This window comes from Bombyx mandarina, chromosome 25, assembly GCF_030267445.1.
Source record: "Bombyx mandarina strain Sakado chromosome 25, ASM3026744v2".
NCBI classification, from domain to species: Eukaryota; Metazoa; Arthropoda; class Insecta; order Lepidoptera; family Bombycidae; genus Bombyx; species Bombyx mandarina.
Genome location: NC_143231.1, coordinates 840,174 through 851,764, shown reverse-complemented (window position 1 = coordinate 851,764; position 11,591 = coordinate 840,174). Strand labels below are relative to the sequence as shown.

General features: G+C 35.6%; 1 protein-coding gene across 27 annotated transcripts in view; it reads right to left on the bottom strand.

Annotated features, from left to right (window-relative positions):
- Positions 1 to 420: 420 nt before the first annotated feature.
- Positions 421 to 11,591, bottom strand: part of LOC114248401 (AMP deaminase 2) — a 57,467-nt gene continuing 46,296 nt past the window's right edge. For 11 of the 27 annotated variants that reach the window (XM_089738430.1, XM_089738438.1, XM_089738439.1 and 8 more), the window contains 5 exons: positions 10,858 to 10,978; positions 10,034 to 10,207; positions 8,761 to 8,871; positions 7,914 to 8,051; positions 421 to 906 (listed from right to left, as the gene is read on the bottom strand). In XM_089738430.1, coding sequence (XP_089594556.1) covers positions 781 to 906; positions 7,914 to 8,051; positions 8,761 to 8,871; positions 10,034 to 10,207; positions 10,858 to 10,978 — 670 coding nt within the window. In that variant the 3' untranslated portion in view covers positions 421 to 780. The other 16 variants (XM_028181628.2, XM_089738450.1, XM_089738451.1 and 13 more) reach the window with 5 other exon arrangements.

Below are 11,591 nucleotides of genomic sequence, written 5' to 3'. Positions count from 1 at the left end.
TTAAATTATATCATAATAATCAAATGTATCTTAAATCGGGTTTAGCTTAAATCTTCTGTTTTTTCAAAGCAAGCGCTGTTTTATTTATCACTGTTTAATCATATCTTTGCGGACATTGATTACCTGACTTTTTATTCGAATTTAGTCGTTGTTATATTGTTTAATTTATACTTGATGTATGTACAACAAACCTGGTGTAAAGGAACCCATTGTGAAATCACAACCCAAATGCCATGACACCCACCTTGACACATGAGGTCGAATCCTCAGTTGTGTAGTGAGCAATAACGCCTATATTCTAAGAGAACATTATTCAGAATAAGCTCTCCACAAGTACAAAGGCAAATATTTCCTTGATGGCGGCAGTTCATCGTCGAAATACAACAGTTTGGTGCGTTAGGTAAATAAAAGTCAATACGCTGTCAACTATAGTTATTTATTTGTATAATTACTAGGAAGCAAGATTAAATTAATAATTCCTAAAATTATTAATAAAAAGTCAGAAAGAAGGGTAATTATTATTTTCAAATCAACGGTGACATTAATTTGTTTTCATGAAAAATCAAATTTTTGATAGGAGATTTTAACACTTCTAAACAAAATAATTTATCAATTCCTAAATTCAATACTAAATATATTTTTTTTAAATTTAATATAATATACTATAATACAGGATAAAATCAAAACCGTAAATGAGCTAAATAGGTCATAAATTACGGACATTAATAATTGTAGGCGAGGTCAGTGACCCGCAATCTTCTAGCTACATTTTGTAACAGATTACACAAGCGAGGGTCTCTTCAAAGTAACGGTGGGCGCAGAGAAGTTAGCTGGAGGTGGAATCACAGGCGAACCGAAGTTGAAAGAATTGCTGGGCGGCTGCCGAGACTGTAAACGCGAACCATGCTGATAATTAGTCAAAACCTTATTTAGTATCTGTTCATTCTTTAACGTTATTGTCTGCATTCAGTGTTAATTAAAGAATATGTCAAAATTTACGGAGCATTTTATGTTATCTATGCTTTATGAAGCCAAAAGGTCTTTTGTTCTATTTATTAATGTTTAATATTTTTTTAAAGGCCATATTTTTTTTACTGTTTTTTTTTGGTATCTTTTAGCTGTGTGCTAAAACAGGTGTACTAGCTTTTGATGTGTGTTGTGTGCCTGATAAATAAATGCAAACATGATTATATGAACTAGTAAGTGGGTACTGGACAACGGTTCTTTAGAGTTGTCTATCATTTTTCTTATTACGTAACGTAAAATTGAATTAATTGCTTTCATTTCTTTTGACATTTTGTGATGAAAAAAAAAAAACTTTTATTATATTGTAGTATATATAGTATAGTAATCAGAGACAGGTTATAAAAACAAAACAATAAAACAGGTGCAAAATACTCAAGATTATTAGTCTTATTACAATGCAAGAGAGTATCAAATTCGCGTTCAAATTTAAGACTAATTGAAAATTAAAAAAGTGTAGAGAAATTGTAATTTATAGGCCAACAATCTATCGATAATCAAAAACTGGCTTCAAATTAGTTACCAATAATGTATTTAATATTTTTGTAATGTTTTTAGTTTGTTTGCAATAAATCAAAATAAATTTAAAAGTGAAATTAAATAATTCGTTAAAAGAATAAAATTAATACCACGCTAAACTATACGAATGTAATATTCTGCATAAGTTTTATCACTCCCACATTTAAACACACCAACAGACAAAAGCAAAACTCCCACAAGTATTTTTTTTCGAAGTACCTACATAATAGTATAAGTTATCAAGTTTTAATACTTACCTTGATACCCTCGCCCAGAAACAAATTACTTGGTCGGTAGTAAGTAATATACCGTTGGCTTGTTTTATAATTAGTTCTTAATACGGGTCTTCCAATCTGACTTTTGTAACACAGGTTTTCCTAGCATAAAAGTCAGGGAATTTTGTTATTGTATATCATCAAAAAAGCCATGTATATTATTATACTAGTGTTAAGAATTCTTGTACGTGTTTGCATTTTGAGAGGCTTGAATAAATATTATTATTATTATTATTATTATTAATCTAAGCTTGATGTTCACTAAATACTGTATGGTATGACCCCGTACATCATAATGAGGGATAAAAGGCAATTTGGTTTAGGCGATATTTCACTTAATACACAACATGTCCTTGTAATTCAAGATAATAATATTTTTTCCAAATTTCAAGTTCAAATGGCTCTGTTAAGTTGAAAAAACGGTGCTTAAACCAAATTACTGGTGGCAGGACCTCTTGTGAGTCCGCACGGGTAGGTACCAACACCCTGCCTATTTCTGCCGTGAAGCAGTAAAGCGTTTCGGTTTGAAGGGCGGCGCAGCTGTTGTAACTATGATATACTCATATCTCACTGAACTGAGATCTCAGAACTTATATTTCAAGATGGGTGGCGGTGTTTACGTTTCAGATGTCTATGGGCTCCAGTAACCACTTAACACCTGGTGGGCTGTGAGCTCGTCCACCCAACTAAACAATTTAAAAAAAAGGCTTTCACCTCTCGATACGCGTAAAATACATATGCGAAATACTTAGTGATCTTAATTTTTAGATTATGATTCTTATCTTATCGTGTCGAGAATCACGTTCTACCCCTGTTTCTATCGTTGGCAACAATTCCAACTTATCTCTCTAGCGTATCGAAACATAATTAGAGAAGGCGTTGGGGGAGCATACGTGGTTTTTAGCAAGTAACAGAAGCGAACGCTGGTTCTGACCCAGCTGGGTATCCCGGGAGTACGAATTTTTTAATTTAATATCTCCTGACCACATTTACTAAGACAAAAACAAAACATTTTAGACATGACGTTCAAAGTCTTTTTTCTATCAGACCAGGAAGAGTTAATTACAATTACAATTACAATTGGGTCAAATTAACTAAATGCTATTTTCAGCATGCTTATATATCTTTAATTTAGTTTTTTGTCAACCCCAAGTAGGTAGTACAATGGAAAAAAGCGACAAAGAAATCGGTACCACCCTAGTCTACGCAGTTAATTCTTCTATCGAGTCCTTACAACGTAAACTGACCATGTTGAGAAAAGAGATTGAATTCGCAGCCACATGATAATCCTCCGTTCTATTAATCTTTGGAATGACATTTCTTTTAAATATTAGAACAATATATCTCGTTAAAATATTAGCACAAAAAACATTCGACATCTCGTCATAATGAAATGTATAGGGTAATTAAATAAAATGTTAGCGAAACATTAACTTTATATGACCACAGAGCACACGGTACCTTAGAAGAAGAACGATGCGTCACATCGATGTAGCTGAGTCAACAAAACACGTCGTGAATACAAAATATGTAAAAGAATTACTTAATTTAATAATTTACGATTTACACTTTTAATACTATTTTTAGACGAGTTTTATAAGATGGAGAATGTCAAATAGACGAATTTGTTTTTATAAAATATAAATCTCAAATTCATCAAATTGTCTACCTAATATATTCTAAGATTGTAATATAGTCGAGAGACTGACATTTGATATATAGACAACGGTAGGCAGCGGCTTGGCTCTGCCCGGGCATTGCTGAGATCTATGGGTGACGGTAACCACCCACAATCAGATAGGCTGTATGCTCGTCTCCCCACATGGGCAATAATAAAAATATATAGATTCCTAAGTTTTACTCAGAAAATTTAAGGAAAATAAAGAATAGTTATTAGATTGTGTAGTAATGTGGTCAATAGCCTGTAGTATGTGTGGTCAACTCTCTGTAATTAATACTGGCTTAACTTCCCTAATTTATTTTTATAGTCTCGATCTAACTAAGCAAAATAATATTGGAAACGAATTTTAGGTTGACTGTTTCAGAAAAAAGGCTAAATGTGGTCTTGCTCCAGACTTGCAAGTATAATTAAGACAAATTTCATACCGAACAAATTATACTCGAATTTAAACAAGATGCATAGAATTTTAATAAAGAATGAAAACAAATCGATTATACGAATTTTATTCCCAACAATAAGATAAACATTGATTAATAAAGATTAAAAAATTATCATAAACAAACAAACTGTTTTGCGACAGTTTTATTATGTATGTAGTGTAGCGTCAACAATGACAACTTAAGTACTAAATAATTGAAATTATCCAAATATTGAAGGTTAAATAATTTACAATGGATGTACTCTTTACTCCGATTCAACTATCTGAGGGATGAGCTTGAAACCCAAAGGCAAATCGGCACCCAGATTATTAAGTGTCGTTATATTGGTTCTGTTATTTTATTTTATATGAATTAAAATCATATGCGCAGAGCATGGTAGGTACTTGCTTCTATATTGAACACGAGTTATACGAATACAAAGCAAAATTTTGCTTTTTTTACCTTTAATATTTGAAAATTTTCAATATTAAGGACGACAGAGCAGTTATGTTTAGTCGGAATGACGAGTGTAATCTGTGGATCATTTGTAATGACGCGTAATGCAAATGATTATTGTTAACTGGTCCTTTAGTGATGCGAAGCTTAGGTCCGAACGTTAAGAGTTTCACGGGGAATGTTCTTAGGTAACTGATAAAGACTGTAGCCACTTCAATCTCGCAAATGTTTTGATACTACAATCAATATTATACATGTGGGAGGATCGGTCTTTACATCTTATTTAAAGAGTTTTTAGTCAGTCCACACTGGCACACTAGGTTTGTTTTAAAAGAATATGAATGTCAATGTCAGTCATCGGTTGTCAATGTGATAAGTTTTTTTTTTTTAAATTAGTAGATTTTGGTGTCAAAGTTAAAATCCACTACTTTTAGCCCTATAATCCCACATATACATACCATCGTGTACATTTTTTCTAAAAAAATATTTCAAATTAACCGACTTAGATACACCGATAATAACCGACTTTAAGGCCCTTTCATTTTGCATACAGTTTTATTACAAAACAAAATAACAGTAAGCAACTCCCGATCACACACATTACACCCGCCAAACTGACGTACACGTTAACAAAATCACAATCAAGCAATACACAATAATAGTAGACACATACGACCTTATCGAACGTGGAGCCCCGGAACTATTAGACCGCATTTTGTCTCTTTCGCCAAAGTTTCACTTCAGACATGAGCGAAAGAGACAAAAATGCGCAAGGGCAGAATGCAGATTTACTAATAGATGTGAATATTTACACTACGACTGTGTTAGAAGGAGCCCACGATCGATAAAGTCGATACAAACTAGCTTATAGTTAGGAGGCTACATCTCTCAAAATTTAGAGGGTAGACACAAAGGGATGAGGGTAAAACATATTAGTTCATATTTTACAGGGTGGAAATCGAAACGAGATAATTTACTGCTATCTAAGGCTATCAGGAAGATGTCAAGATTTTTCTATTGAAAAATGAGAAATTGGTAAAGCAAGAAAAACAATAATTAGAAAACGGCATCCTACGATACTATTTCCTCTTCAATTAAGAAATCTTCAAAAAGTCTATTGGCGCTAGGCAAATATTAGGGGACTGCAATATCTTTTTACCAGTCCGTGGCATTTTCATTTGCAACCCTGGCTGTCCATTGGTCTCTAGTTTTCATAGTTTGTATCGTAATAACAGAAATAGACAGCATATACACTTAAATCTTTCCTAACAATTCAATCAAGTTGCACGTGGTTCAATTTCGCACAAATTTATGGGGAGTATGAGGGAATATGATTGGTATGTACCGCCTACAAATTTCAATAGGTCTGATTCTAATATCAAAATGTGAGGATGAGTAAAATTAAAAACAGCGTTAATTTATTAATCAATCAAATACACTAAGCAACGCGATAGATGTTATACTTCTTTACGTATGTATAATATGAGGATTACTTATTGTAATTATTTATCTATTAATTAGGTTACACGGGCAAATCGCCGTTCCTGCCATTTAAAGGCAAATTTATTACTGACAAATTCTCAATCGGAATCATTCGTGAACACACTGCACGTCACGTACGTATCAATTTCACGAAAACTGAGAACTGTCATGGGTGCCTTATCTTGAACTGAAAGTTTCATAATGAAATATCTTCTGTGCGAGTACAAGAATAACATCCATGTAGCGAGCCTAGTATTGTTTTTCGTTCATACACGACACAAATACATACGTATGTATTTATTCCATTTAAAAAAAACTCTCAACACAGCTAAAGCAATATAAAATCAATTTACCTTAATTCGTGTATATGGAAATTAATCTTGATAATATTTAGGAATCTTATATTATTCTGAAGCCAATAGACGTATAAAAATGTAGGTTGATAGTGCCAATTTTATGCCATCAAATAACTTAAGGATTTCAAATAAATATATGTATTTAGATAAATCATGATTACATTTTTAATATTCCCTTTTTTATTAAATATATTACATTATAATTTTATCGCATGATTCACGTTTGTATAAATTAGTTCATGATTGAAATGGTAAGTTCATCAGGTTGTTACTTGTAAAGCGCTCGTCTCCACAACAACAAGGGAATGCGTTGAAACTGTTAATAATTAGATTCAATCATCAATATGTAAAAGTATAAAAGCTTTCACTGAACCGTTCAATAAACGTTATGGGTATGTGAATCTACAAGTTCATTATATCAAAGAGACTCAGCATTAACAACGAAATGGCACTTTCAATCTTTCGTTTTTCATTTATCACAATGGATCTTAACCTAAATACACGGTATTGGGGCTAAATTTTAAGTTACAATCCATTTATTTGTTAATATAGTATAATATATATATTTAGTAGCAACCACTGTCTTGAACGTGGGTGTAGTTTATCTCTGAGTAGACATACCATCCTGAAATAGCACGTATTATTACATTCCATAGAGGTGTAAATACATTAACTATTTACTAAGGTTAATCAAACTTTTTAGCACAGCCTAAATAAAAGCTAAAATGTTATATAGCAAAGACGTCACTGAACACTTAGCTCTCTACAGATAACACAAGCCAATTTGAGCTTTAAGCTCGCTTTTATCACATTTTCGAAAAGCATCTACGGTATTTTTATTCAATAATTTTTAAGTTCATTTTATAAACAACAAAAAAAGAAGTAAAACTCACAAACTAGTATATCGTCAAAATAAACAAATTTATAGAGATGCGTTATTTGATAATTATCAAATTATATCGCTAAATTTTCCACATCTTATGCTAATGTTATAGACAAACACAAAACATGACACATTCAATTTAACAACAAACAATCACAGTTCAGTCGAAACAAAAATCTTCACATACATCAGTTTCTCAGTGATTGATGGAAACCCGTGTCTGTGTCAAGTGTAAGATAGTGAGAGCAACAGATATTTTGTTTGAATATTCTGTTACGGGACATTTGTTACTAATATATCGTTAAGTTAAATACTTCGTTTTCTATAATACACGGAAGCCTCAGAGGTAATATTATGGCAGTTTTGCTTAAACTTGGCATTCCATAAAGGTGTTCAGAAAACAAAATTACTAATCTATTTATCTTCTAGAATTGCTATGATTAATTTTGTCAACATTTTAACGTTAGAAGCCAACTTTTTTGCAAGTCTGAGTAAGTTTTAACTGAACATATCAGAAAGGAAACGCTGGAAGGAAGGAAATGCCTTTGACGAATTTTACTAAATTTATTGGCTCTAAACAGTTTCAAGGTTTAGCTTGGCATTTAGTCACTATAATGTCACATGTTTAATAATTTAATCAGTTGGATAATTTACAGTTTTTCCCTGCTAAACCTTAAAACCGTATTTCACGTCTACGACTGGCGAAACAAACACAATTTAAAAAGGAACAAGAAAGAAGAGAAAGAGAGAGAGTGAGAGTGATCTAGTCATCTAAGTGGTAGGTTGAGCTTTCCTTATAGAAGGGTACTGCAACTGTACCTTGAATATGTTGGTCAGCTCATCGAGGATGGTCTCGTGACGGAACGAAATGCGGATATCGGGTACGTTGGTTCGAGTTATGTCATTACCGGCCACACCTTCCTTGGTATAGTTGGGCCCTAACCAGTACTGCTTCATCTGTAATTGTAATGATTATAAAAACTAGCTGCCTTTGTAGCCACATAGGGTTGCCACCAACCGATTGGAAAAAATAAAATTTTAACATGTTTTTCTAACCGAGTTCATAAGAGCAAAGATTTAGCCATATATGAGCATTCCAATATCTGTTACCCTGTATAGTCGCCTGTCTTAGATGGGTCATAAAAGTATATGAAAGTATTGAGTAGCTTCGACCTTAAAGACGATAACCGAAACTCGGATACCCTACGTAACTGGTGGTAGGACCTCTTGTGAGTCCGCACGGGTAAGTTCCACCACCCTACCTGTTTCTGCCATGAAGCAGTAATGCGTTTCGGTTTGAAGGAAGAAAGGAAGTCGTTGTAAATATACTGAGACCTTAGAACTCATTTCTCAAGGTGGGAGGCGGCATTTACATTGTGGATGTGTCTGGGCTCCGGTAACCACTTAACACCGGGTAGATCGTGAGCTCGTCCCCCCATCTAAGCAATAAAAAAATGACAAAAACATAAAAATACTCAATGACACTTGGACATATTGTATTGTATTTTACTCCTTGAACCAAATGGAATTTAATAAGGAAAATATGTAACCAGGTCTAATGTTTATTGTGTCCCATTGTGATCGGCCATGAGTACTCCCAATATATTTTGTAATGAGATATAGTTAAAAACGTACAAAAATATAAATATATAATAAAAATTTGTACCTCGTGCGGGAATCCAGACATGAGCACCGAATTCCTTGCCAGTTCGCACATGTCGCATGAACTGAGCTTCCACACTTGCGCTGCGATACTGTACTCTTCCATCAGCGGCTCCTGCACGTGCGCAAAATAGCGTGTACATATAGCTTAAATTAAGTATGTCTCGTCACCTCCAATAATGGTCTTTTTTTATTGCCGTACAGGCAGACGAGTATACGGCCCACCTGATGGTGAGTGGTTACCGTCGCTCATGGACATCAGCAATGACAGGGGAACAGCCAAGCCGCTGTCTACAGTTAAGTACTCTCCGTAAGCCTCGTTTGAAGAAGGACATGTCATAGTGCTCGGAAAGCTCGTGGAGGGGAGCTCATTCCATAGCCGGATGGTGCGTGGCAAAAAAGATCTCTGGAAACGCACTGTGGATGACCGCAGTGGCTCCAGGTAGTATAGATGAACTCTACTCCGATGGCGGGCAGTGCGATGGTAAAAACGAGAAGACGGTATCATTTCAAACAATTCCTCAGAGCACTCCCCATGGAACATACGGTTCAGAATACAGAGGAAACCGAAGTCCCTCCGAACGGCCCTCTTCTGTATGGATCAAATGGAAGCAGCTGGTGTATCCCAAATACTAGCGTAGGTAGCGAGGTGAGAGTAGTACTCCACGCGAGGCCGGACCTGTGCTTTGCAATGGTCACTCCTTTAATTTTAGCATTTTTCATAGGATAGTGTTTTGTCGAGGTTTACGAAGCTTAGAGTTGCCAGGTGGATAATAAAAAAAAATACCATATTTGTTTTTTTTAAGTAAGAATATTGTTGGATGCCCATGTGTTTACCATGTGTCATGCAAGATAAAAAAAAAACATGTGTGCAATTCACACGTGGTAGAAGTGAAACCTTCCAAAATTAAAATACAATTATCCTAAACGTCTTAAGTATATGTAAAATTTTGTCATTAGTAAATAATTGTAAGGTAGCTCTGTGAATTGATATTTTAATTTCACGTATAATCCTAAATTAAAATTCACTACAAGAGCTTTCATACACACGTTAGTATTAAAAAATCTCACAGATGGCGCTGTATTAAATAGTATGTATATTTCTGTCTCATTCTTTGCTGGCTTCATCCTACACATTTTTGTATTTGTGTCTCTTACCTGTCGTTTTTTCCGTTGCATCCGGTTTGAAATCACAACGATTCTAAAGAAGTTATCACTTCAAAAAAAATTTTGAGCCAACTAACATAGCGTGGTTTTTACAGAACTACATCTGATACCTTGGTGAAGTGAAACTGCAGGGGGTCGTCAGTACTGAGAGTGATGCAGAGCCCTCGAGCTAAGAACTCCGGCAGCGGGTTCCTGTGGTAGTTGAGGAACAGCGAGTTGTTGCTGAGCGGAGACATCGCGATGTAGATCTGGGCGAGGTAGTACAGGTACTGCAGGACTGGTACCTGGCGATAGGAAGTAGGCGCCGTGTAAATATAACCAGACGTGGCCTAAAGGATAAGACGTCCGGTGCATTCGTGTTGAGCTATGCACTCATGTTCGAATCCCGCAGGCGGGTATCAATTTTTCTAATGAAATACGTACTTAACAAATGTTCACGATTGATTTCCATGGTGAAGGAATAACACATCGTGTAATAAAAATGAGATCCGCAAAATTATAACGTGCGTTATTACTGGTGGTAGGACCTCTTGTGAGTCCGCGCGGGTAGGAACCACCACCCTGCCTATTACTGCCGAGAATCATTAATCCGTTTCGGTTTGAAGGGTGGGGCAGCAGTTGTAACTATACCTGAGACCTTAGAACTTACATCTCAAGGTGGGTAGCGCATTTACGTTGTAATTGTCTATGGGCTCCAGTAACCACTTAACACCAGGTGGGCTGAGCTCGTCCACCCATTTAAGTAATACAAAAAAAATTCTTGGAGAAGTATGTACCGCCTACCTTTACTATGACTTTAAATACAGACTATCACCATTACTCAAAACCCGTTTAGCTGTTAGCTAGTTCCGAGAGTTTGTGGGGGGGCTGAAGTCACTCAACACTATTCTTATTATTAGACTATCCTCTATTTTATTCCGCAGCTGTTAGTTACCTTCCTGAGTAGGAGGCCGTGGGAGATGTTCTCGGCGAGCAGGAGGCCGCAGACGAGATGCTGTACAGGACCCGCCTCTCCGCAGTGAGGACGCAGGACGAACGTGTTCAGACCTTGCTCCCTAGGGGTGTCATAGAATATTTTCAATTTAGGGCCTCTGACAGTCAAAATCTTAACTTAAGTGGTCACTGTCATTAGCTATGTCAAACAGATTCCTGTCGCTAAAGACTCAGTAAAGGTAATAAGAATGTTACGCACTGGGATTCGGGATAAATAAAAATTCTACCGAATCACAAGTTAACACTATATTCAACACTTAAAACACTCAACAAACACTTTAAAACTCTCGATTCGCTTTTTCCGCTTCGCTTCAGGTGATCCGTTCACTGTTTCGCTTCGAGTAATTTGGATTACTAACTGCGTGCCATCCTTTGCAACGCTTTTATAGCCGATACCACATCCCTAGAATTATCGAGAATATTCCACACATATCTAGTATTGTGTTTCCGCTATCTGACAATAGATGGCGTTGTACTTCTCGAGCGTTCCAGGTGCTACTAGGTCCTTCGATATTCGTTCGACTATTCGGCGTTAGATGGCGTTACTCTTACCGGCGTAACAAGAAGATAGATAAAGGCAGATGTAGGAGAGACAGCTTAAAGGGATACATGTTCACTTTAGAATCTGATGAGTTTGATTCTCTAAAAACGCACTGAGTTTTACGCAACAAAACC